General features: G+C 58.1%; 6 protein-coding genes across 6 annotated transcripts; 5 read left to right on the top strand and 1 right to left on the bottom strand.

The window, feature by feature from the left end:
* Nucleotides 1-1,885: 1,885 nt before the first annotated feature.
* SCHCODRAFT_01047318 (uncharacterized protein) lies at nucleotides 1,886-2,496 on the top strand (the record flags this gene model as incomplete). The annotated part of the gene is made up of 2 exons (XM_003025921.1): nucleotides 1,886-2,074; nucleotides 2,134-2,496. Coding segments are annotated over 2 exons (552 nt in total), but the record flags the coding sequence as incomplete, so codon positions are not given.
* Nucleotides 2,497-2,952: 456 nt separating this feature from the next.
* On the top strand, nucleotides 2,953-4,402 carry SCHCODRAFT_01111170 (uncharacterized protein; the record flags this gene model as incomplete). Its single annotated transcript, XM_003025919.2, has 4 exons — nucleotides 2,953-3,225; nucleotides 3,276-3,498; nucleotides 3,543-3,908; nucleotides 3,957-4,402. 4 exons carry the CDS (start codon nucleotides 2,953-2,955, stop codon nucleotides 4,400-4,402), a joined length of 1,308 nt encoding a protein of 435 aa, XP_003025965.2.
* A 1,782-nt stretch (nucleotides 4,403-6,184) lies between these two features.
* Nucleotides 6,185-6,781, top strand: SCHCODRAFT_02522027 (uncharacterized protein; the record flags this gene model as incomplete). The annotated part of the gene is made up of 1 exon (XM_003025918.1): nucleotides 6,185-6,781. One exon carries the CDS (start codon nucleotides 6,185-6,187, stop codon nucleotides 6,779-6,781), a length of 597 nt encoding a protein of 198 aa, XP_003025964.1.
* A 201-nt stretch (nucleotides 6,782-6,982) lies between these two features.
* SCHCODRAFT_02673999 (uncharacterized protein) lies at nucleotides 6,983-8,174 on the top strand (the record flags this gene model as incomplete). Its single annotated transcript, XM_003025917.2, has 4 exons — nucleotides 6,983-7,151; nucleotides 7,202-7,479; nucleotides 7,537-7,821; nucleotides 7,875-8,174. The coding sequence occupies 4 exons, from the start codon at nucleotides 6,983-6,985 to the stop codon at nucleotides 8,172-8,174; spliced, it is 1,032 nt and encodes a 343-aa protein (XP_003025963.1).
* A 316-nt stretch (nucleotides 8,175-8,490) lies between these two features.
* On the top strand, nucleotides 8,491-16,103 carry SCHCODRAFT_01177186 (uncharacterized protein; the record flags this gene model as incomplete). Its single annotated transcript, XM_003025916.2, has 16 exons — nucleotides 8,491-8,787; nucleotides 8,838-8,972; nucleotides 9,035-9,091; nucleotides 9,143-9,229; nucleotides 9,284-10,805; nucleotides 10,867-11,248; nucleotides 11,299-11,471; nucleotides 11,529-12,366; nucleotides 13,230-13,504; nucleotides 13,555-13,901; nucleotides 13,951-14,230; nucleotides 14,286-14,544; nucleotides 14,593-14,998; nucleotides 15,053-15,266; nucleotides 15,318-15,950; nucleotides 16,003-16,103. The coding sequence occupies 16 exons, from the start codon at nucleotides 8,491-8,493 to the stop codon at nucleotides 16,101-16,103; spliced, it is 6,006 nt and encodes a 2,001-aa protein (XP_003025962.1).
* Nucleotides 16,104-17,208: 1,105 nt separating this feature from the next.
* SCHCODRAFT_02522034 (uncharacterized protein) lies at nucleotides 17,209-25,496 on the bottom strand (the record flags this gene model as incomplete). Its single annotated transcript, XM_050343484.1, has 48 exons — nucleotides 17,209-17,445; nucleotides 17,577-17,648; nucleotides 17,706-17,972; nucleotides 18,175-18,219; nucleotides 18,257-18,364; nucleotides 18,408-18,467; nucleotides 18,516-18,557; nucleotides 18,603-18,752; nucleotides 18,813-18,851; nucleotides 18,903-19,007; nucleotides 19,140-19,292; nucleotides 19,346-19,387; nucleotides 19,443-19,484; nucleotides 19,534-19,596; nucleotides 19,645-19,770; nucleotides 19,827-19,859; nucleotides 20,304-20,366; nucleotides 20,415-20,456; nucleotides 20,510-20,551; nucleotides 20,607-20,648; nucleotides 20,698-20,850; nucleotides 21,280-21,321; nucleotides 21,377-21,418; nucleotides 21,468-21,530; nucleotides 21,973-22,098; nucleotides 22,155-22,187; nucleotides 22,238-22,300; nucleotides 22,743-22,868; nucleotides 22,925-22,957; nucleotides 23,008-23,070; nucleotides 23,119-23,160; nucleotides 23,211-23,243; nucleotides 23,296-23,340; nucleotides 23,390-23,449; nucleotides 23,507-23,539; nucleotides 23,588-23,647; nucleotides 23,688-23,804; nucleotides 23,861-23,923; nucleotides 23,975-24,055; nucleotides 24,105-24,197; nucleotides 24,244-24,267; nucleotides 24,315-24,392; nucleotides 24,443-24,505; nucleotides 24,553-24,675; nucleotides 24,722-24,919; nucleotides 24,971-25,093; nucleotides 25,147-25,179; nucleotides 25,239-25,496. The coding sequence occupies 48 exons, from the start codon at nucleotides 25,494-25,496 to the stop codon at nucleotides 17,209-17,211; spliced, it is 4,044 nt and encodes a 1,347-aa protein (XP_050196903.1).
* Between the last annotated feature and the right edge of the window lie 239 nt (nucleotides 25,497-25,735).

The raw sequence follows: 25,735 nt of genomic DNA, 5'->3' as shown, positions 1-25,735 counted from the left end.
TGTTGCAATGTGTTTGGCTGCCGTCTCTGCCGGGATTTGCCGTGGTCCGGCATTTGCCGTTAGCGCCACGCGCCCGCAGAACTTTCTGCGTACTTGCGTCCTGCGTTGTGTCCCCCGCTCCTTCCTCCACCCTTGGCCGCCCGTCTCTCGTCTCTAAACTACCATGGTTCTATCAAGACACCAAAACGCGCGACCGCCAGTCCTCATATGTTAGGGGGCTGGCGGGTCAGTCCTCATATGTTAGGGGACTGACACCTCAAGACCGACCACGTCGCCCAGCCGCCAACCCAATGTACCGCCAGCAAATCGTAGGCAGCAATATGCTCTGTGTCCGTTCGAGGCATACGACATGGACTGCTTTACAGGGTCATACTGCTCGAGGTTCGTGTCTGTCTATTTGAGCTTGTGCAGCGCCTTCTAACAAGAATTACACGTCGACTGCATGTCGCCCATGCCCTCTCCCTGTGCCTGCTCGTTTGGGGAGGAGTCCTATGTAGAAGGACAGTACATTACTCTCTATCGTCCCCTCTCGCACTGACGACTTCATCGGATGCTCCACTGTCGGATATCTCAAGCAACTGCATTCACCACGCGATCGACCCAGCGCAGTCTATGAGTATACCTGATCGCCGGGGCTGCATACTGTGAGTGAATGCTTGGTTCCTTTCCGTGTTTTGCTCTTTGCTGACCATACTTCCCTCACATGCGCAGTCGCGCGCCCGGGTGCAACTCACATCGGGCTACGAATGTACAAGCTCTGGCGCCAACGTGCAAGTACTGGATCTTGCGACCGTCGGCATAGCAAGTACGGGGTCAACCCTCAAAGTCGTCATACGCTTCAACTTTGAGCGTCTGCCTGCGTGGCTCGGCGCTGTATTGTCTTGTATAATTGTATGTAGAGGATTCATCGTCTAGAGTAGGGCTACCTTTGCTAAGTATACCCCCATGATGTTTGCTTCCGGGTTTGCCTCCGTTTGCGGGGCATCACGCCCCCCGCTCCTCGACGCGGAAGCAGATCTAAAATCGATTATCGGTAGGTAGACTGCGCCCCTCGCATTCTCGCCTTCGACGCTGATGAGGCGACAACGCATCTCGCAGACCCAACGCGCTCAAGCGGCAGCCAGCCTTGCGGCGACATCGGACCCGCCCCCTACGAGTTCATCGCCTCCTGTTGCTGGACCAAGCTCACCTGCGCCGCTACGATCGCAATCGCGCTTGGCTGCGACAACTCATCGCCCACCTCCCGCGACTCCCACAAAAGTACCAACCGCTCGCGGCGCCCTGCGCGCTGGAGGCGGAACTGGCTTCACGCCGAAAACCGTGAATGTCTATGCAACGCGCCAGAAGCGACACGCCAGCCCCGTTCGTGCTTTTGCTGGGATGGGACAGGGCTTTCAAGAACAGCGAGCCACTCGCAGACTTCCTCAGCAGCTTGGCTTCGTTCTCGGTATTCCCGCCGAAGAACAGTCGGATCGCTCGGAGGAGTCCGGTCCCGGCGAGCCCGAGGTGGATGGGCAGGATGGGCATACGCCTGAGGATCGGCAGGATGACGCCCCTCCGGATGATCATGCAAAGGAGCAACGTCGACAAGCCTATCGTCGCAAAAGACTCGAAACGACGGCGCGGTGGCAGAACGAAGTCCTGCCGATGCTCCGCGCGCCTTACATGCGGCTCATGGAGGAGACGTTTAACCTGCGCGATGCCCCTCGAAGGAGACTTCCCGAGCGGGGTACGTGTACGTGCAATGGCGACCGCGCTTGCCAGCTCTCCGTGCTGGTCTTACGGATGGGTAGTGAGTGTAATGTTCGCTTTGGTCCAATCTGCGCGAATGCTAACAGAAAGCCCAGGCGTCGAGCGCATATCGATGAGTGCGTGCCGATGTAGAATGGCTGCCACACAGCTTGTAGAGGTTGGGCTATTTCCCTGCGCGCCATACAGGCCGAGCATCGCCATCGACATCAACATCCTTGACTTCGCTCGCCTCCTCTTCCTCAATATATCGCCCAACGTCACTGCGTGGTGCAAGGCAACCGAAGCCTTCTTGATGTCTAGGGCTCACAAACTACAGTACTCGGTAAGCTTGCTCCCCAACCTCCCCCCCTCGCCTTCCTTTCTGACAGGTGCGCGATGTAGGACAACCTCCGCAAGCGATTCGGATACGCCTTACTGTGGTATTCGCACCTCCGCAACCTCGTCGACGCGCACGTTGAGCGCGTGCTCGCCTCCGCGCGTGAAACGATGGGCTTTACGCCGCCATCGTCAACGCCGCTCGCCACGGCACCCACCCCCAGTGACGGCGACCCACCTTCGTCGCCGACGCCGGCCGCCCCTCGCCATCGCCGCGATAACCCGGGCGTAACGGCGGGCGATCATCGCCGTGGCTCGCCCGACCCCGCATCGGACGTCGACGACGATCTCGACTCCACCAACGACGCCGATGAGCGGCTGCGCGCACCATCAGCATATCTTCGCGGCCGCTGCCCCGCATGTTTCGGGAGCAATAGGCGGCTCAGCGCCATCCAACCTGGCGCTCCCGACTCCGTGATTTGCATCGATGCTTGCTTCTCGCAAAAACATAACTTGCAGTCCCGCGAGCCAGCCTTCTATCACCCCGACGGGATCATGCTGGATGAAGCCCGTATATCCGCCGCGCAAGCGCGCGTAGATGCTGCCCGTCGGCCGCATCGGCCACCGAAAAAGCGGCGGCGCCACCCTCAGAGTGCCGCCAGCGATGAGCCTATCGCAGGCATACGGGTACCACCGGAGGCGCTTCGCAACTGCGAGGATAGCTTTACGGCCGCCCAAGAATCCATCTCTAAAGCGAGTACTGGGCACCACGATGTCACCGCCGCCATGGCTCTCCTGTGCAGGCACGATATTCCTTTATTCTGGGCCAACATGACTACAGCAGGCGAAAAGCAGTACTACGCCGTCGCCCTGGTCGACGCCTTCATGGAGAATCTTCCCGACGACTGGCGGGTCGGCCTCCTGTATGACATCGCCTGCCAGCTGCACAGCAGTGCCGCGAAGCATGGCTTCTTCAATCGGTATCTCCACCGCCTGCAGTTCGCCGTCTCCGTGTTCCACGCTTTCGGGCACGACTGGCCATGTCAACTTATCTATCACCCTCGCAAGTGTATTGGTTTTGGCCTTAGCGACGGCGAAGGATGCGAGCGCTTTTGGTATTCCATTAGCAAGCTCATCCCGTACTTGAGAGTGGCAGGGGTATGTTGCTTCTGAGCTAAACTTCTTTTATAGCCATTGACGCCCTGCAGTACCACCTTCGCATGTATACGCTCAACACTCAATTCGCCTTCGCCACAAAGGAATCCATTGCCAATCTCGCGGCATGGTTGAAGCGGAAGATGACAAACGCGGCGGCGAAGAGAAAGGAGGCCGATCTGATGATCGAGGAGGCAGGGGAGGTGGCGCAGGATGAGTCGTTTATCCGCGAACAATGGGAGGCGCAGGTGCGCGAGCAGACCAAGCCCTCTCGGAGTGAGTACGCGTGCATTCACCTGGCGTCTTACTGACCTTCGCAGAGCAGAACAAAGGCCTGGGGGAAAAGGAAGTCCAGCTTGCCCTTGAGCTGCACGGCGAGCTTCAGAAGGCGGAGGAGGGTCTGAAAAGCCTCCGTGCGGCCGCCCAGGCGGATGATCTCGACCTCGAACAAGAGGCGGAGCTTCGCAGCGCCGAGGCGAAGCACCTAGCCGCCCAGGCGAGGTATGACCGCAAGGTAGCGGAGCTGGGCGTCAAGGGGCGGGCGAAGCTGAGCCAGCTCACGAAAAGCAAAATCCTCACGCGTCGCGCCAACGGCTTGGTTTTACTGCGGAAAGCACAGGCCGGGATCATGAAGCGCAAGATGGAAGTCGAGCGCACTGTGGGCTCGCACCGCAACAAGCATGGAGGTACGCCTGGCCATCCTACTTGGGGTGTTGGGTTCTGAAGACGGGCAGAGAAAAAACTGCGAAAGCACATCACCACCGCCGCAGAGCGTCGCGAAGGTACCATCAAGTCCATCGTCAGCAAATACAATAAGGCGTGTCGCGACTTGGCCGCCATGATCAAGCGCGAGATCACCCGCAAGGGCCGGTGCGCGATCCGCCCCCTAACTGAGCTCCCCACATCCGGCATATGGGATCTCGGCATCGACAACGCTTGCTGGGATGACCTCCGGTTCGATGGCGACGCGACGGATAGGGCGCCTGCGTGGATGTCGGACCACAACACTAGGCAGGCCATACGTGGGCGCCTGCTTCTAGACAGATGCGATGAGGAAGACGCGCGGTTAGCCCACGAGCGAGCCAACGTAGTTGACTGGCTGGAGGGGGAGTGGTTGACAGTGGCGGCCGCGCGACGCGCGGCATTGCGTGCCCCAGGTGAGCCACACGCCACGCTATAGCCTTTACAAAACATAATCTCATCGGTTCCAGATTCTCCCGCCCTAATTCATCAGCTACGCGATCGTGAACGCGTGCTGCTTCGCATGGCGGCAACTTGGGAGCGGCTCGGGCTACCTGTTCGCGGGCCTTCGGAGCAGCAGATTGCCGCCGCCCTGGAAGAATGGGCAAGCGCGTCTTGCGATGTGGCGCCTGGGTTTGTAGCAGAAGAGGGGGCTACGGACCAGGACGAGGAGGAGGATGGACCCGGTATTGGTGGCGAAGTTGATGACGAAGTGTACGAAGATCAGGAGCTGGTTGAGAGGGTGGAGGATATGGCCGCGGCGCTCGGCGCTATCGGGGAGGAGGAAAGGCGCACGCCTCCGCCTCTAGAGGTTCCAGAGTCTTTGAGTGGTGATGGTACGGGTAGCGAAATACGGTGGAGGGGGTTGGACGAGAGTAGCTTAGATAGCTCCGACAGCGACTGGTAGATGCACGGCCTACGGAGTTTGCCGCGAATGTCAACAGCGCGTGGGGTGCACGATCACGTGCCCGTAACGTGGGCAAGTGGGGAGGTAAGGCGGCGGTGTCGTAAAATGGCGCGTGCTGAAAAATTTCAGCTTGCAACCGAACGGCCATGAAGGGGCTGAAGGATCTCCTCAACGGTGCGTTACTTGAGCTTCCGGCCGTTATTGCAAGAGCCAGTCGCCCCCGTCAGTCAACGCATGGCAGATAGGGAACACGCCGTGCAAATGCATACCCGGCCGGGGGTTTTTTAACATATGGAATGAACCGCACTGACATTGCCCACAGCTCGGACCACCCGCAGCGGCGCTGCGTTCAATAACTACGTGCCAATTCCTCTCGACGTCGATTTGGACGACTTGTTTGAACGCGCGGAGGCCGCGCGCGCCCAGGCTTCATGCGACAACTACGATTCGGACATGGAGTCCGACATTAGCTCGGCCGAGTCCTCCGAGTCAGAGTCTGAGCTTTCGCCCATACCTGACTCGCGCAGCAGCTCACCGCTGCCTGACCTTACGGAGTCTGAAGATGATGGCGAGCGCGGGGCCGTTGACGCGGGGGAGCCCTTGCATGGCGCAGCGGGTGTACAAGCGGGCGGCGGGAACTCGAAGGCCCGCAAAAGCGCGCGTCAGCGGAAGCGGCGGCGCGCCGAACTTGGCAACACGGATCCTTCATCGAAACGCCTGCGCGCCGATAAGATACTAGGCGCGGCGGAGGAGCGTGTAGAGTACAACTTCAAAAAGGCGCCCGTCACCAAAACAGGCTTCACATGCCTCCGAGATGCTGGGGAGGTGGGCATCGCGGCCCTTGAGGGGCATAAGGGGTATGGCTACGTCGACTGGGACGGCCGGTAAGTGGCCGCCTTTATTCGCGTTGCAAAAACTGAAGTCTGCCCAGCCAACCGACGGCCTTTGTCGCAGGGGAGGAGGAGATCGTGATTGCGGCCCTGCTTGGCTGCCCCAAGGGAGAGAAGTGGGCGCGCGACCATGTACAGCTCGCGGATGAGATTGAGGGATCGCGGGGGTGCATGACGTTTTCCGCGGATGAGCGCGTGCATCGCCGGGGTTGCTTTAGCGTCAAAGCCCACGGCTCCTCGATGGGGGGAGGGCAGACGGTGCGTGGTCCATCTCAACCAGGCGTCCCCTTCTGACCTACTCACAGGAACCTCGGGCGCTCAAGCACTCGGATAACAACAGGAGGGAGCTGGATCGCCTCACCCAGCTCAAGCCCATGCAACGCATCGCACACTTCGCCTCTAGTACGCCGCCCCTCACCCATCAATGCCGCGTCGTAAACTTACCATTTGCCCAGGCGGCTTTGGCGGCTGGGAGCCCAAAATACATTCCCACTACGCGGACCTGCAGCAGAAGCTTCTGGGGTGGAAGCCTCGCCTGCGCCGTCGCCTGCACTTCAAGAAGAGCGTATGGATGTGCGTCACCATCAACTTTGGCCCGCGCACCCTTTGCTACCCCCACCGCGACTTCGGCAATCTCGCCTACGGCTTCTGCGCCATCACCGCTCTGGGCCGCTTCAACCCTGACAAAGGGGGGCACATCGTCCTGCGCGAACTCAAGCTCGTGATTAGGTTCCCCCCGGGCTCGACCATCCTCATACCCTCCGCGCTCATCACGCACTACAACATCGATATTCTGGAGGGCGAAACCCGATACTCCGTTACGCAATATACAGCGGGCGGCCTCTTCCGATTTGTAGAGCATGGTTTCAAGCTGAACGAAGAGTATTACGCCGGGATGAGCGCCTCAGAGCGCAGGGAGGCCGCGGCTGAAGATGCGGGGCGCTGGAAAAAAGGGGTGGCGATGTTTTCGCGGCTGCCGGAGCTGAGGAGGAAAGCGCAGGTCGCAAAGGCAACGGCATAGGGACCGGGCGTAGATAGACTGTTACAAAACTTGGACTTGTGCAAATTCGCTGTGAGGGGAGAGGCACGCGCTGCCACAAAGGTTTCCTAATGGGGGTTTCCATGTGGTGCGCCTCCAAATCGCAGGATTTCGGCGAACTCCGCTAATTGAAAGTGCAGGCCCCAAGCGGCGCATCTCCCGCCACGGCTAAACTCGCCCACCATGGACGTAGTCACTGTGCCGCCCCCTCGGTCGAACCTCAAGCCTTCCACCTACCGCTACGCCGACTTGGAGGGTCGCATCCGCGACGAGATAGGGCGCACGTCGTACATCAACGTCGGCCTTCTCCTGCACTCCCTGTGGGATGGCGGGTACATGAGAGACTCAACGCGTGCGTAAAGATGGTCGCCCCCGCTCTTGAATACATTTGACGACGTGCAGGCACGACCACCGACTTCTTTGAGCGAGTGAAGCGCGACGTTAAGTATCTAGCGTCGACCACCCGCGAGGGTCAATGGGAAGCCCCCGCAGGCGCCTTCTTCGTCCACTGGAAGTTCGGCCGGGCGTACCGCACGCTCTGGCAGGAACACAAGGCCAAGAACACCCTCGACGGGCCCCCCACGGACGCTTGGGCGAAGGAAGAGGCTGCCGGGCAGTCAGGAATACCGGATGAAGGTCTCACCATGGTATACTTCCACGTCTGCGCGGATCTCGCCAAGGTACGCCGCGGACGCCCTTCCTCCTGGCCTCTTTTGACTGACTTTACAAAGCCCCAGACCCTTACGCTACGGGCAAAAACCTTCTCGGACCTCTTCATCCCCGGCAACATCATGCGCCGCCTAGTCGCCAAGGCCGTCGACCCCAACGTGATCGCCATCTACGCCCGCTTGCCTAACGGCGCGCTCCTTCGCATAAGTTGGTATGAAGCGCTGCCGGTGCCCCAGCCGCCCTTCAAGAGGGAAATACACCTGGAGCTTCATGCCAAGGTGTGGCATCCCCCAGCCATCACCCTCACGCATCGCCCTCTAGGAGAAACAACCATCTGCTTCTTCTATAACAAGGTGCGCATCCGCTCTCACCCCTTCGATGGCCGTGGAACTCAGCGGCGACGTAGTTCAGCGAGGAGCCCCTCGCCTTTTACTTTCCCATCCTTGAGGGCGGGTGGCTCGAGCTCTGGCCTGCTCGGAAGTTTCTCAAGGCGCGCGGGGTGCGGTGGAACAAGAACACTGTCATTATGCGCAGCTCTACCGTCAACCCCGCCAGTATGCTGGAGGCATCCTGGAAAGACCCCATCCCTGTGCCAGCAGAAAACGTGTACTGTGTCGTCTTTCGGCTTTACTGCTCGAAATGCCTCCTGATGGAGCCGTTCCGCATACTGCGCGCGGACCGCCACTTCTGTACCGAACGTCGATAAATTTGTTACCGGTTTCCATCACATAATTACCAAACGCGGTAGTATTATCGCCCCGGAAAAGTCGCATGAGATACCCGCCCGCAGATTTCCCCATTAGGGGACACGAGAGCGCCCGCCCCCATGCAAATAGCCAACTACAGGGCACTCTCAGCTCGAGATCGTGTTCGGCTTTCAGGGGGCTGTTTTTGCGAGCCACGGTGAGCCGGTTCGCTCCCTCTCAACCCTCCGGAAACTTACGGAGATGCCAGAACTTAGGTCTTTCCTCCCTCTACCATCGCCACCGCCCCGAACTTTCGCCCAGAACTCCTCTCGCCCAATGGTCGGAAAGCGCAACAACAAGCAGCCCTCGAAGAAGGCGCCCAACGCGTCTCGCACGACACGCGCGCCTGGCGCTCGCCCTCGTACGCCGGCAAACGCAGGCTCCGACCAGGACGATGGACGCAACGGCCCAGCTCCTGAGCCAGAACCTATGGATGTTGACGTGGACCCGACACCCGCCACCCCTCCTCCCCGTCGCAGCGCCCGCCTCGGCGGCGTCGAGGCTGCAGGCGAGGTAGATGATGGCGCGCAAGCATCTGCAGATGAGCAGGAGCAGCCCCGCCGCTCCGGGAGAGTGAGTGCATCCATTTTCGCAGCCGGCGAGGCGTACTTACATTATTTCAGCTCAACGGAAGGCGCGCGGAAGTCTTTTCCGCCAAAGGCGGCTCGAAGAAGTTGGAGGCGCGCACTACCTCGAAGGCTCCATCCGCCGCCTCGCGCGGCCAGAACAAAAAGAAGGCGACCGCTCGGAAGGCCTCGGTGGGTTTCCTTGCGTCCTTCTATATCATACCTACGCTCCGACGGCTGACTTACCTACGCAGGACGCGGAGGAAGACCACGGGATGGACGTTGATGGGGTTGGCGCTGGAGGGGCCTCGGTATGTTTTTGCGCCTTTTTTTGCGTCCCGGGTGCTAACGTACGTCTGCAGGAGGAGGCGGGGGACCAGGAGATGGATGTTGACGAGGCCGGCGTCGCCGAGGAAGTCGAGCGCAATGCCCGGGCATCGCAGGGGCAGGTATGTCCACCCTTAGTAGGGTGTAAATCTCTGCTTACCCAGGTGCTTCAGCAGGAACGTACGCGCGGGCATCGCCCCGACTCCCCTTCCTATGCCGAGATCGTCCGCGGCGGTCGCTCCCCATCTCCAACGCCTGGCCAAGGGTCCCCATATGTTAGAGGGCCTTTGGCCCGACGCTCGGCATATGTTAGCCGGGCGTCGGCTGCATCGAGCACAGGCGTTCAAGCCATGGAGTACAGGGATATGCCGGCGTCTACGGCAGCGCCGCAGCTTGCGCCTCGCAGAGCTCAAGGAGTGAGGACGTCCCGGCTCCCACCCTCCAGTCCGCCCGGGTCGACGTCCGAGGAGTCGCAATCGGACTTCGAGCCGCCCAATGCATCGGGCGCTGAGCCCGACGAGGACGAGGACGACGACGACGACGGCTACATCACCCCGACGCCCAAGCCGAAGCAGAAAAAGCGGCTCCGCCCCGTCGTGGAGTCTCCGTCGACACCTCGCCCGTCGACGAAGAGGCGTCGCCCCGCCATCGACCCCTTACCCGCGTTCACGAGCGAGATGGGCGGGGAAGCCATGGAGGTCGATGGCGAGCACACGGGCTCAGATGGGAAGGGGAAGGGGAAGGGGAAGGGGAAGGGGAGGGGGAAGGGGGACGGGGAGGGGGGTGGGAAGGGGAAGGGCAAAGCGAAGGCGAAAGCGCAGGAGGATGGAGGTGGGAGTGGAGAGAGGGCCGCAGCCTCGCGGCCTTCTGGCAGCAGCCGCCCACCACTTGCACGCCCATCACCCGCTGAGCGGCAAGCTTCCTCCCATGCCGAGGCTGGACCGTCGCGTGCGCGCGGACCCGGGGCGCCTGGGGATGATGCTGGCCACCCTTCGCGCGGCGCTCGGCAGGATCTGAAGGGCAAGGGCAAGGCGCCCCCTCCCGAGGACGGCGGCGACGCCAGCAATGGCAAGAAGGCGCCGCCGAAGCCACACAAGGGAAAAGGGAAGGAGAAGGCCCCGCCGCCCGACTCTGGCGCCGACGACAATGGCGGGAACCCCAACCCAAAGCGCGACAAAGGGAAAGGGAGGGCGCTGCCTGTCGAGGATGTGGATGAGCCAGTTCCCGAAATGCCGCTCGACATGCCCGGCCTTTTTGCGCCTGGCGACTACCTCGACGACGACGCCCCGCTTCCAGATCTGGATGACCTCATTTCGTTTGAGGACACCGACCCGACCGCCCCCGGCCCTTCAACCCGTCGCGATGCGCCCGGCACATCTGCGCCGCGCGAGACTCGGCGCGAACGTGTGCGACGCGTAAGGGAGGAGAACGCGGAGAATGTTCTTTGCGAAGAGCCGGGCTCAGCTCACTCATACTCCGCGGGTCGCCTCCCCGACGATGCCCGGCGTCGAGCCGAGGAGCTTGGCATCGAGTATACGCTAGGGCTCCTCTCCATCGCGCAGGAGACGAACAAGCCCCCCGAGCTGGTCTTCCGCATTGCTGGTTGGATGCACTCCGACAGCGCGCATGCGCGACGATGGCAGCGCGCTAATGTATTTCGAAGATACTGGGCCGCCACCAATCCTCCTGATCCATCTGGTATGTGAAGTCTTGCCTTTCCTTGATTGTAATGACCGCCTCTGACTCACCTCCCTTTCAGTGTCCGCCGATGAACGCAGAGCCCAGATGGAAGCCGCCTACCGCGAGAAGGTTGCAGCGCTCGGTAGCAACCCTTCTCACGAGGACGCCATGCGCCACTTCAAGAAGGAGTACGACTTCTGTGTGCAGCTCGACGAGCACATCATTCAAAACGCGACGACGAGGCAGCGGCAGCGGCAGATCGACAGCCTCGCCCAACAGTTCTCCAGACTTGCACTGGCTGCGAACCTCAACAACGGCGTGGCAGTCGTAGGGTACATCGTCGACCTCCACGCGAAGGCTAATTCGGCAATGTTTGGTGGCGGCGCCGTCTATCAAGAGCTCCTGCGTCGCTACTCAGGCAACTTCTCTGAGGGTCTGAATCAGATGTCGACCCTACTTCGGTATGTGCTGGCCTTTCCCCACCCTCGCTTGTGGTTCTAATGACTTGCAGTGCATGCGACTTGAGGCTTCGCGGCCTGCGAGAGGACGGGGAGGTCGATGCGGGCCCTCCTTCGGAGCACGAGCTGGGCTGGTTTCCCGAACGCAACTGGGACCTGGACCCCAACCAGAACAAGAGCGATGAGTACCTTCGTATACTGTACGAGCTTTTGCGATGGGATCTGGGTAAGTTGTCCTCCTTTGCATTCATTTGCCTATTATACTGACTTCTTGCTACGCTAGGTGCGATCTACTACATGGCCAACCAGCGCCTGTCCTCCCGGCATACCGCCGTTGAGCCCCGACAATTCCCTCGAAACTCGTGGCCGGACATCGCGTATCGCTTAGGCATCTGCCTGGTCAACTGGCCGGAAGTCCTTCGCAACAACATGCCGATGGAGGGCATGAAGCGGAAGCCCAGAGGGCGTACGTGGAGCAGCGTCGTCACCGCGATGGTCAACTATCGCAGGCGCGCCGAGGCTGAGAGCAACCGGCGTGGGCTGACAAACGAGGCGGCGCTCGGCTGGCTCCTCGGGTCTGGCGTACCCGCCCTCGTCCCCCTTCCCCGCGAGTATGCTGTTTTGCCACACTTCATGCTCGAGAACAACCCCATCGTCCAGTCTCCTCGGCCCCCTCCCTCAGCGCGCGTGGCGAATCCTCGGCCTACGACTTTCATTCGATGGGGCCAGTCCCTTCGCTACCAGCAGGACCGCAACAACGGCGAGGACTCGCGCATCAAATGGCAGGCATACTGGAAGGGCGAGCGCGACGACGGCTTGGTGCGCGAGGATGAATCTGACGGAGGCGACGGCGCCGACAACGCCCCCCATGTCACGTCGACCGACATCAACCGCCCCGGCCCAAACTCGTTGCTCCGTCTCTGGGCTCCGTGGGATGCTTTTGAAGCTTCCCTTGGTTGCGTGCCGCGCCACAATGCCGAGTTGAGCAACAACGACGACGACGAGGGCGGTGATCCTGAGGAGCAGGACGAGCAGGCCGACGAGGATGAGGGTACTTCGCGTGCGGCCGCCCTTGAGCGGTTGAAGGCGAGGCGCGCATCGAAGGGAAAGGACGGACGCAAGTAGGTGAACTCCCCGCTGCCGCCGTGGCCTTTTTTTTTGTATATCCATTCTTGATCCCAGTCGCGTACACCTGTATTGTATTATAGTCGCAATTTCTTCACACACCATGGTTGTCTCGAAATCACTGTCTATATGGCTGAATTGTCTGGTAAGCTGACATTTACTGCACTGTACTGAACAAGAGCAGCATAAAATGCTTTGTAAGATGCAGCACTGGTCAGTAATACCAGCCAGCTACCTTGACTCTCAAAGTTCTAGACTTAGAACATGCTCAAGACTCTTTAATTATCAGAATTATCTACTGGCAAAAGTGACTAGAAGGATCTGTTTTACAAGTTCTGACTTAGACCTGTCTACCAGATTTACCTACGCAGCAAAGGACACAGAACCTTCTGTTAGACATTCCTAAGCTCTAAGAACAAGCCGCCGAAGCCCCAGGAAATACTCGAATTAATACAGCTAAGTCGACAAAACCTAGGTGCCTAAGGAGTATTCTGTATAACCGCGAAGCCCATGAATGCAAGAAGCACTTTCATACCAATAGGTACTATCCATTCGCATACATTGGGAACATAGAAGTAAGTACCGGCCACAACGCCGCGCTACCTGATCCACACACGTGATTTGAATATTACGTAAGCGATATCCTCGAAGGCGATTACCATGTAAGGAATTCTTTCCTCGTTTTATCATGGGCGGCCGTTGCAGGTTTGTCGTCGCCAAACCTCCAGTATACAACGATGATCCTCTGCCACAAACTCCTCAGGACACATCATACCAAAGCAAGCAGGAAATAGCCAAAAGACAGTCCAAGTAATGCCCATGTTCGCGCAGGTGGTTCCTCATTCACCATTTTTGCTAGCAAGCGTGTTCGTGACAATAAGAAGCTCAGCGCGCAGCTCAAGGAAGCGCAGGACGCGGGCATCCGCGATGCGGAGCGAATACGAGAACTGGAGTCCCTGATCGAGGCACTTCGTCTGCAAGTGCGCGCCAGTACCGCTCAATCGGTTCCAACTTCATCGACGGGCGCTCTCGAGAATAGTGAATCTCTTGGACACAACTCTTCACAGAATGCCACACCTGAAGGTCCTACAGCGGTCTGTGAAGGGGGCTCAGGGATGACCCCGCACAGCCCACGTGCGTCTCCTATTCTCTAATATCATTTGCCGTACTCACTGGTTTAGCAGCTCGACGAAGCGCAGATCCCCCATTGGACAGAGCCCCTTCCACTCTATACTCTACAGACCGCTGTGCTGGCCCCGTAGGCGAATCCGTCCCGGATCAGCTGACGCCGGAGGAGCCTCTGAACCACATTGACGACAACGTGCAACCTGTCTCGCCAGAGGGTATGGCTCGCGGACAGGCAACTCCGAAGAGCGATCTCCAGGACATTGAAATGCTACCTCCATCTGAAAGGACTACTTATCTCGACTTGGCGTCAGATGCCACGAATCTTTGGGCGAGTCCCATCATCAACTGGGCTGCCGGAGTTACCACCCGTCTACCAGTGCTTCCGGGTACTAAGTTCGACTTCGTGCGTCTTGCTTTCCGTATGGTTCTCGCATCCGAATTTACGTGACTAGGACGAGGCGATGGTGAGGGCTATGGCGACTTTTCCGCGTGCGGAAGACACGGATATGGTCGTCTTTCTGGATTGGGACCCTAGCAACTCGGCCCTCGTGATGGAGAAAATAGTATCTGCGCAAGCGGAGGGACATTGGGTCGTTGTGCGAGGTGCAGGAAAGAAGTTCATACCTCTTCCGGACTGTTCGGAGCATCCTACGATGAATCTGCAATATTTCTCGAGTGAACTAGGAAAAGGGGTCGTTGGGGCTGCGTTAGACGTGAATCGTCAGGCACACGGTGAGCCATTCTTCGATATGTAGGCTCTCGACAGGCAAATTCACGCCCCTCGCAGACATGGAACTACGCATGAAGGCCAACCCGCCGCCCGAAGAAGACCCAGACCCTACAGATGCCATTGCAGACGACAGTGTCGACGAAGAGGTATCCGATACTGAGGCTACGGGCTCGCAAACGGGAGAAGCAGCGGGACCACCGGAGCCATACGTTGAGCGACCACTTCGACAATTTATTGAAGAGATCAACAGCGACAAGCACATCCGCGCCATTCTCGATATTCCTGGGGGATACTTGCAGCATGATCCCATTACCACGTATGTCATCCGCCAGCGAAGCGAAGCACCGATACTTATTCTCTTCAGCTATCTGTCCGACGGACATCTGGAAGTCTTTACCGTGTCCCATGCGATCGGCAACCTCGATTACGAATTTCGTCCAGCAGACCATGGCCGTACTTTCGACTGGCATCTTGCCCATCAGGGCGGTTTCGTCACGTTCGGTCATATCGACGCATCGGGATTAGGGACAACCTTCGAAGTCCGAGGCCCGGGAGCCAAACTATGGCTAGCCACGGAATACTGCCCGCCTTCGAACGCGACTCGAGCCATGTTGATACAAGGGCAAAAGAGCGTTGTCCTTGGTGTCCCGAGGCGTGCACATAGGCCTCAGCAAACAGACGATGGTGCGGGCCGGGAAGACTTTTCCGTGGATGGTGATCGCAAGATACGAGGTTGCATTATCGTAGTTCAAGAAGGCGATAGAATGTCCGTATGTCATGCTGTCTTACGTCTCAGAAGCTGACTAACTTATCACAGAATCCAGCCACCGGGCAAGGGCCATACCGTCTATACACCCCTGCATACCGTCACCGCTGGAAAGCACTACGTGAACTGGGATTCGCTTCACCACATGGAGCTTTGCCGAGCCTTTGAGAAGCATACTAGCCGCACGGCTACGAACCACGATCACGCCTATGCTCAGCTCATGCTCATTTTCATGGCAGCTTCCCTCCCGGCACGAGTCAAAGAGGGTTGTGGTCAGTCATACTTCCCATCGCTGCTGCAGAGTCTGATATAATCTCGTCCAGTGTTCTTTCGCAAGCCCTTGATTGCGCTGTGCCTCATGGTCCTATGGCCCCGCAAGTATATTCATGCTGACAGCATCGAGGATCGGGTCGGGAAACGCAACGACGAGCCTGCCCAGAAGTTCTTGCGACGGCTGCGGAATGATGGGGGAAGATGGGTTTGCGGCAATGTCGACCGTCTCGCTCAACTTGTTTGCATTACCGTTTTGAAGGAGCTCGTGCCACCTGAGCTTACCGAGGGCCTGGTCGCAGATCAAGCAGCTATACCCCAACTTCCCGATATCCAACCCATCCGAGAGTCGTACCTTTTTCAGGACTCCGACGATCATAGTCGGTGGCAAATTCCTGGTCCTCAGGTTGACCTTCGCCGTTGCGTAGAACCACTGCTTGGATGGACACCACTCGACAATGATCCGGTTCTCCTGCAAGCCGATCGAGATGCAGCTACATCGGATGGGAGCAAAAGGCGCTCGCGCAAGCGAACAGGCGTTGCGACTCGGCGGGCTTCCCGCTTTGCCGATGCCTCAAACAATGACACAGAGGTAATTTTGCGATCTCATGAATGTCCTGAGCCTCCTGTTGATCCTTCGCAGGCAACTAGTGCTACACGAACGCGTTCTGCCGGCATGGCAACGAGTACGTTGAGTTAGCCACTCGACGAGCCTGGCACGTACTGATATTCGTACAGGACAATCTTCGTTGCCGGGCCTCTTACGGAATTTAGAAGGCCCTGCAGAGGGTGGCAACGCAGACCGACGTCCAAGGAAGAGGAATAGAGCCGAGGATTAGTGGGAAAATGACTTTCGACCTTGAACTTGTCGAGCTCGCTTTCACGGACAGTAGTTTTCCATACGCATATCGACGGTGAAATATGAAAGAAACTCGCATTGAATATCTGTTGACGACGTATGCGTCTGGATTCCATCGGAAGGATGCACGGGAAGGAAGAAAATCCGAACTTCTGACGTATAGGACCGAGGGCTGCTCTGCGTTGCGGGGTAAGGGTAATTCGGCCACTATTATCAAGCTGCCGAATTACATCCATCATATGAAGCCAAGCACCAGATTATATCCCTTCGGCCGCGTCAGACTGCTAGGACCTTGTGTGAGATTGCATCAGCGAGTACTTCAGGAATTTCGAATCCCGTGCGCGCTCCTTGCTACTGCTGAGATAGTGCGGGTAGGGGATCTATGCTTGGTCACGCAGAAATGAAAAGTTCGGCGTATAAGCTGGAAGGGCTTACTCAACCTATTCAGTATGCACCAGGTCATAGTGAAGAGCGCCCGGGTGGTTGAAGAGCTGGCGGCGTAAATAGCGCCCTTTGAGTCCGTGTGTGGTCGTCTATTCTAACTTGGCCGACCAACCTGCCAGCGCTTCCATGAATTCATCCACGTTCGACTCAGGCAGACGCATCTCTCCATATAACCGGTTTTGTTATCATGACAGTTCGGCGCGAAGAGTTGAACAGATCACGTGGCCGTTTACCCCTCGGTCCCGCGCGCATGACTGATGCGGCACCATCTCGTGGAAAGGCGGAGTGTAGTAGCAGCCCTGGGCATATACGCCATTTCTAAGTCGCAGTATGCGTACTTGATAGTCAAATCGTCTGCAACACGGGGATTTATGGTGGAAAACGACCGCTGAATCAGATCGAACGACAGACTGAGCGTTCAACTTCCCGTCGGTGTCTTGCCATTCGCGGCTCCTCAGACACAGCTTCTAACGATAGCTGTCGATGACGCTTACGATAGCTGGACTTAGATGTCGTTCTATAGTGTATCGCGGCATGGACCGTATATATTGATCTGAAGAACAGCAGAAAACGTTCGGACCGGCGGGCTACATAACGCGCGACGTAAGTGCTGAGATATCAACAAGGCAGCGCGAGGCTTGTCACATTACGAACCAACCTTCAGCGTTGCGTGTGCTGGGGCAGCCATTAGTATACGATGCGATTGACTGAAATCGCATATTGCCACTCACGGCTGGTCGAGCGGCTCTGGCTGCTTGCATTTGCGTGATGACCTTCGCGTCTTTCAAGGCTTTCTTGCGTATGAAAGCTTCGGTCAAGTTGCTCGATTGTTGTACAACGGCCGTCCCGCGAGCTGTGGAGGACATGGCAGCTCCCTCCTATATGCTCGTCAATACACTTTCAATGCAATTCAAAGTTGACATGCCGCAAAATTCTTGTCCGACTTCTGTGTTATGTCATTAGGGACAGACTCGGTCGAATAGGCAGAAGGAGAATAGCCGCCACTTACTTTATCGCTACGGCAGCCTCCGACGGAGCTTGCTTCGACACACGTCGAACGCTTGACCTTGGGTACAACGCTCTGGCAGATCGAAAGCAGATGTAAGTGGGGCAGACTCCGATCCACGACATGACTAACTTTGGGCGCATTTCTAACGCCCGAGACGACGCCGCGATCTCGAGTAGTTTTGGTGCGGGCCGAGGACACAGAACTCTGCGACATGTGGGACAATTGGGAACGACGGTTCACAGGCAACGTGCCTTGCCCAACAGGGGGCTCGTTGATCGGCTGGCAAGACGTGGATGGTCGCTTGGCTTCGTGCGTGGGCGTGAAATGACCCCAAGGTGCAGGGCCATCATCTCTAACATCACTTTTCGCAGGCTGCAAGGTCGGCCCGCGATGGAACTGAAGGCCAAATCAGACAGGGAGACAAATCGGAAAAGAAGACGCCTGACAGATAGGTTCTCTGCGGTGGGCGCTGTCCCCAATCTTTCGTCCTGGACGGAGACGCTCAGAATGATAGCCATGTGCAAGCAAGATGACTCATTACAGCACTCTGGGCATGATTAGTCGATGACTGATGGTACGAGCCGCAAGAACGACTGACCTCGCCTTTGATCCGAATTCCATCGAATCCCTGTTCAGGATCAGTCTATACGCGGAACCAATGAGGACAAACGACGACGTACATCCAGAATATCGTCGATGGAGCCTGAATGCTTGATCCGCCTGGCCATTGACGCACTTCCTTGCTCTCGCGCTGGTGCATTGACGGTGCTGACACGATCGAGGTCCTGCTGCGCGTGAATGAATGAGGAGTATAGATGGGTATCATGTCACCTGAAATCCGGTCAAAGTAGGAACACTGGTCACATCACGGGAAGGGAGTGAAAGTAGATCCTAGGGCCAGCGTCAACACCTTCGCTGCACGAATGATAGACGACCCACCGTCTGCGCAGCAAGAATCTTCGCACGAATCTTCTCAATTTCCTGTAATAGTCATGATCCATGATCATAGCACAATTGATAACCTACCACTTCCGCGGGGCTGAGGTGCGAACCGCGCTCTGGAAGGGTCTGATGAACTTGTAAACATGCACCCAGGAAAACAGCCAACAGCATCGCCGCTACCTGTTCGTCGTTCTTGAGAGATGAACGACGCATCTGAGGACAGCCCCTGGCTTGCTGATGAAGCCGTTGGAGTAATGAGTACACGGAATCGAGAATCAGCAGTGCATTACAGACCTCCAGCGCATTTACAGGTAACAGATTGAGCCGCTTGTACTGCTGGCATCGCTGATCAGCCACACGAGAGCCGCAAGCAGGTCAATTCACCTCGCCAGCGACCTCCGACAACGGCCTTTGGGTTTGGATATCCTTGTCGGTGCATCGAGGGGTTGCATCTAACTCCGCGATAGCGTACGCCTGCTCTTCCTTGACCTGGATATAATGCGTGAAAAGGTGCGCACGTCGCAATCGATCAAGGAGGGCCATGCCTTAGCCTCATGAATGCGCATGCAGTCCTAAAAACACATGTCAAGTAAGGCGAAGTCGGCGAGCGGGCCAGCCCACCTTGTTGGGAGTCTCCCGCGAGGCCACGCGGTTCTCAATCTCTTCCTCGACCTCGCGAAGCCGCTGTCCATATCGTAAGCTCTCCGTCTGCACCATCGCCCGGGCGCGTACCCTCCTCGCATCCTGCTCCTGCGCCGTGGCCTCGCGGGAGCTCTGTCTCACTGTCAGCGACCCGTCACTCATGCATCGAGGGTCCGGGATCTCACCGCCTGGGCGGCTCCGCTGGATGCCTGAGCCTCTTCCTGAGCCTGAGTCGAGTTCGTCACTAGGTGCGCTCGCCGAATTTGACTCTGCTCAGCGTACCTTCTGCGCATCGAGAATGTCCTGGCGGACGCGATTCAACTCCTACAGGATGCTCATCAGCGAACGGGTAGTCATAGTCACCACGGCTCACCCGGTTGGCGTCTTCAAGCGAAGCCGCCCGGTCCTCAATCTCCTCCTCGACCTCGCGAAGCCGCTGTCCATATCGTAAGCTCTCTGTCTGCACCATCGCCCGGGCGCGTACCCTCCTGGCATCCTCCTCCTGCGCCGTGGCCTCGCGGGAGCTCTGTCCCTCTGTCAGCGACCGAGCTGCGGCAGCGAGAGCCCGATCTCTTACCGCTGCGGCGGAAGCATCGGCCTCGTCCTTGGCCTGCATTGAATGGATTCGGTCGCGAGCGCATCAGACTGGACCTGAAATAACTATACCTTCTGCATGTCCTTGTGGACGCGCTCCAGCTCCTATGGAATGCACATCAGCCAGCGTCAAATGCATAGTCACCACGGCTCACCCGGTTGGCGTCTTCAAGCGAAGCCGCCCGGTCCTCAATCTCCTCCTCGACCTCGCAAAGCTGCTGTCCATATCGTAAGCTCTCTGTCTGCACCATCGCCCGGGCGCGTACCCTCCTCGCATCCTGCACCTGCGCCGTGGCCTCGCGGGAGCTCTGTCTCACTGTCAGCGACCCGTCACTCATGCATCGAGGGTCCGGGATCTCACCGCCTGGGCGGCTCCGCTGGACGCCTGAGCCTCTTCCTGAGCCTGAGTCGAGTTCGTCACTAGGTGCGCTCGCCGAATTTGACTCTGCTCAGCGTACCTTCTGCGCATCGAGAATGTCCTGGCGGACGCGATTCAACTCCTACAGGATGCTCATCAGCGAACGGGTAGTCATAGTCATCACGGCTCACCCGGTTGGCGTCTTCCAGCGAAGCCGCCCGGTCCTCAATCTCCTCCTCGACCTCGCGAAGCCGCTGTCCATATCGTAAGCTCTCCGTCTGCACCATTGCCCGGGCGCGTACCCTCCTCGCATCCTCCTCCTGCGCCGTGGCCTCGCGGGAGCTCTGTCTCACTGTCAGCGACCCGTCACTCATGCATCGAGGGTCCGGGATCTCACCGCCTGGGCGGCTCCGCTGGACGCCTGAGCCTCTTCCTGAGCCTGAGTCGAGTTCGTCACTAGGTGCGCTCGCCGAATTTGACTCTGCTCAGCGTACCTTCTGCGCATCGAGAATGTCCTGGCGGACGCGATTCAACTCCTACAGGATGCTCATCAGCGAACGGGTAGTCATAGTCATCACGGCTCACCCGGTTGGCGTCTTCCAGCGAAGCCGCCCGGTCCTCAATCTCCTCCTCGACCTCGCGAAGCCGCTGTCCATATCGTAAGCTCTCTGTCTGCACCATCGCCCGGGCGCGTACCCTCCTGGCATCCTCCTCCTGCGCCGTGGCCTCGCGGGAGCTCTGTCCCTCTGTCAGCGACCGAGCTGCGGCAGCGAGAGCCCGATCTCTTACCGCTGCGGCGGAAGCATCGGCCTCGTCCTTGGCCTGCATTGAATGGATTCGGTCGCGAGCGCATCAGACTGGACCTGAAATAACTATACCTTCTGCATGTCCTTGTGGACGCGCTCCAGCTCCTATGGAATGCACATCAGCCAGCGTCAAATGCATAGTCACCACGGCTCACCCGGTTGGCGTCTTCAAGCGAAGCCGCCCGGTCCTCAATCTCCTCCTCGACCTCGCGAAGCCGCTGTCCATATCGTAAGCTCTCTGTCTGCACCATCGCCCGGGCGCGTACCCTCCTGGCATCCTCCTCCTGCGCCGTGGCCTCGCGGGAGCTCTGTCTCACTGTCAGCGACCCGTCACTCATGCATCGAGGGTCCGGGATCTCACCGCCTGGGCGGCTCCGCTGGACGCCTGAGCCTCTTCCTGAGCCTGAGTCGAGTTCGTCACTAGGTGCGCTCGCCGAATTTGACTCTGCTCAGCGTACCTTCTGCGCATCGAGAATGTCCTGGCGGACGCGATTCAACTCCTACAGGACGCTCATCAGCGAACGGGTAGTCATAGTCATCACGGCTCACCCGGTTGGCGTCTTCAAGCGAAGCCGCCCGGTCCTCAATCTCCTCCTCGACCTCGCGAAGCCGCTGTCCATATCGTAAGCTCTCTGTCTGCACCATCGCCCGGGCGCGTACCCTCCTGGCATCCTCCTCCTGCGCCGTGGCCTCGCGGGAGCTCTGTCTCACTGTCAGCGACCCGTCACTCATGCATCGAGGGTCCGGGATCTCACCGCCTGGGCGGCTCCGCTGGACGCCTGAGCCTCTTCCTGAGCCTGAGTCGAGTTCGTCACTAGGTGCGCTCGCCGAATTTGACTCTGCTCAGTGTACCTTCTGCGCATCGAGAATGTCCTGGCGGACGCGATTCAACTCCTACAGGATGCTCATCAGCGAACGGGTAGTCATAGTCATCACGGCTCACCCGGTTGGCGTCTTCCAGCGAAGCCGCCCGGTCCTCAATCTCCTCCTCGACCTCGCGAAGCCGCTGTCCATATCGTAAGCTCTCTGTCTGCACCATCGCCCGGGCGCGTACCCTCCTGGCATCCTCCTCCTGCGCCGTGGCCTCGCGGGAGCTCTGTCCCTCTGTCAGCGACCGAGCTGCGGCAGCGAGAGCCCGATCTCTTACCGCTGCGGCGGAAGCATCGGCCTCGTCCTTGGCCTGCATTGAATGGATTCGGTCGCGAGCGCATCAGACTAGACCTGAAATAACTATACCTTCTGCATGTCCTTGTGGACGCGCTCCAGCTCCTATGGAATGCACATCAGTCAGCGTCAAATGCATAGCCATCACGGCTCACCCGGTTGGCGTTTTCCACCGAAGCCGCCCGGTTCTCAATCTCTTCCTCGACCTCGCGAAGCCGCTGTCCATATCGTAAGCTCTCTGTCTGCACCATCGCCCGGGCGCGTACCCTCCTCGCATCCTGCACCTGCGCCGTGGCCTCGCGGGAGCTCTGTCTCACTGTCAGCGACCCGTCACTCATGCATCGAGGGTCCGGGATCTCACCGCCTGGGCGGCTCCGCTGGACGCCTGAGCCTCTTCCTGAGCCTGAGTCGAGTTCGTCACTAGGTGCGCTCGCCGAATTTGACTCTGCTCAGCGTACCTTCTGCGCATCGAGAATGTCCTGGCGGACGCGATTCAACTCCTACAGGATGCTCATCAGCGAACGGGTAGTCATAGTCACCACGGCTCACCCGGTTGGCGTCTTCAAGCGAAGCCGCCCGGTCCTCAATCTCCTCCTCGACCTCGCGAAGCCGCTGTCCATATCGTAAGCTCTCTGTCTGCACCATCGCCCGGGCGCGTACCCTCCTGGCATCCTCCTCCTGCGCCGTGGCCTCGCGGGAGCTCTGTCCCTCTGTCAGCGACCGAGCTGCGGCAGCGAGAGCCCGATCTCTTACCGCTGCGGCGGAAGCATCGGCCTCGTCCTTGGCCTGCATTGAATGGATTCGGTCGCGAGCGCATCAGACTAGACCTGAAATAACTATACCTTCTGCATGTCCTTGTGGACGCGCTCCAGCTCCTATGGAATGCACATCAGTCAGCGTCAAATGCATAGCCATCACGGCTCACCCGGTTGGCGTTTTCCACCGAAGCCGCCCGGTTCTCAATCTCCTCCTCGACCTCGCGAAGCCGCTGTCCATATCGTAAGCTCTCTGTCTGCACCATCGCTCAGGCGCGTACCCTCTGCGCTTCCTCCACTTGCGCGGTGGCCACGCGGATGCTCTGTCACGCAGTCAGCAAAATGGCTGTAGCGAGAGCTCCTGCTTCCTCACCGCTGCGGCGGTTGCGTTCGCCTCGTCCTTCGCCTGCATCCACTTTGTGAGCCGGTACGCAGGTCACAATCAACCAAGACATTACTACCTTTTGTGCGTTGAGGATTTCCTGGTTGACGCGTTCGAGCTCCTACCAAATACATGTCACTCGGGCCGCATTTGTTGCGCTTAAAGCCCACCTTGCCAGCTGTCTCCCGCAAAGCTTCCCATTCCCGAACCACCTCGGCGCCGCCCACTTGCTATTCTTCTTGTTAGCGGCTTGACGATCACTGTACGCGTGATGTAGCTTGCCTCACCTCTTGCCCTTTAAGCGATGTCATACCGAGAATCTGGTTACTCGTTTGGCTTGTATCCGCGCTGCTGGTATATAAACTCACGATATTCCCTTCCTGCATTGGTACTGGGTCATGTAGGAGAGTGACTACGTCCTCGTCGAGCTGTTGAACCCTGAGTTAGTTGATGAAACACTCAATTGACCCCACTCGCTTTGTTGAGAACCTGAGGAGAGTCTATGCCATTCTCATTCCCCTCCGACGCCTGACCATGTTCCAAATCCCGAATAACTCCCTCCATGGCTGCGTCCAACGCGCGGACCTATGTGGCCTGTTATGAGTTGCGATCACGGCCGACGGGATTAGGTGTGTCTGTACCGTCAGCAAATTTGAAGGAGGTGCCTGAGGGTTCGCGGCGGTCGCCGCGGACGGCGTTAAGTCCTGCGGGTTTGTCTGAGTGCCTAGCGTGTGTTCACCGCATGTAATCCATACTAGCTTGTCCCGAGCCATGACTTCGTCCACGATCATCTCGGCATCCTCAGCGATTTGCAAGTTCGCGAAATGCTCAGGCAACTGGAGTCCGGTCGGTCCACGAAGAGTTGGCCGGAAGTCATTGACGTACCTCGTCAGTGTGGCATATTGGCCGTTGGGAGTTTCCCCTCTTCTGCAGATCGAAGTGTTTGAACATGCACATCAGCATGCCATGTATATTCGACTGCAGTCAATTAGTTTCAAAGACGCACGCCGGATGCGAGACCGACCTTCATATCCTCAACGTCCCCCGTCTGTTGCCATGTCAACGTCAATGATGACTCGTTATAAACCAACGTACTTGTATTGGTGATATCGCAATATGATGCGGAATGTGTCCGACATGTAGCACCGACATGATTTTGCGGCGCAGATCAGTCTACAACAGGGTGCGTCAACAGAATGCGCAACCTTGAGCTGCGCGCTTACTAAGAAACTTTGCGAAGCCTTGTTTCGCTCGCGGTTTTGCTGTACGACCCCGGCTTTGTATATCTAGAAAGAGAATAGATCAGCGAAGGCCGGTGTCAGTATCTTCCTACCTTGAAGTCTTTCACAGTCGCATCGGATTTCGACTGGGCGCGGTCCCTCTCTCGTTTCAAGCCCTCGATTTCCTTGTTCAGTGTTAGAACCGCGCGATGATGAACAGTTAGAGGAATTTGAGGCTGAGAAAAGGTCAGATGTTGACGTAGCATGTATCGTCCGACTAACCGGGGTGCGTGGGGACGAGCTTCCCGGCTTTGATATCTCCCTATGGAAGCACTGGATTGACTTGTCCTCTGTCGACTTCGATGTACGGACTTCTAGCTTCGCACGAAGGAGCTCGATATCACGTATGTGCTTCCTACGCTCTTCTTGCAGTGTACCATTCAGCGAAATCAACGAATCCAGAGACTTCTGATTCCCGACCTGGCCGTCTCTGTCAGCGTTGATCTCGTATGTATGGCCGTTTCTACGTACGTGCAATTCCAAGAGCTCGTCATAGGGTATATGAGGTTCCGTCGACAGACCCTGATGCTCCGGGTACGAAAATGGAGTCGAACTCAAGGCAGAAGGTCCAAGAACACTACGCAGTGCAGCGATCTGTCCAGTATTAACAACGTCAGAAGTTTTGAGATGGCGCACGAATCACTCACTAAAGCCGTTTCAGAAGCCGTAGCCGATGCATTCTGCTCATATTATGTCGCTCAATGCTCGAGAACGCCTGTTTCCAATATGATAGGCATACCTCGCTTCTCGAGATGATATCGTTGCACAGCCGGATGTTTTCTTCACCGAGCCGCGAACTCTCCTTGAGCGTGGCTAACTCCTCTTTCGCGCGTTGTAGCTCCTCCTGGAAAAGCACAGAGGCGGCGGACTCCACCACCCTGACCTTAACGGCACCGACATGTTGAGCCTTCTTATTAGCCAGACAGACTTCCGCGCCTGACGAAGCGCTTACCTCAGAAGGGCCGTCCACTGTTCGTTTTCGAGACGCTGCGACCATGGGGGCGGCAGCTAACTAGGGAAAGCAGAGCAAGTATGCACGAGGACAGGTCCACTGGTAATGGTGAGTGTGGTGAGTGGGCTTCGTAGCAGTCGACAGCGTAGATGAGGCGAGTGGTGGCCACCAGCGCTGGGCTGCAAGTAGATCGACGAGAAGTGAGCGCAGAAGCAGCGAATAAGCATCGAAGAGATCGCATAAAAGAGGTGATGCACATGAGAGAGGTCCATGCGTGCCAACCT

This window comes from Schizophyllum commune (assembly GCF_000143185.2).
Source record: "Schizophyllum commune H4-8 unplaced genomic scaffold SCHCOscaffold_19, whole genome shotgun sequence".
In the NCBI taxonomy this organism is placed as follows: Eukaryota; Fungi; Basidiomycota; class Agaricomycetes; order Agaricales; family Schizophyllaceae; genus Schizophyllum; species Schizophyllum commune.
The sequence above is the reverse complement of the archived record's forward strand: the minus strand, read 5'-3'. Positions and strand labels throughout refer to the sequence as shown.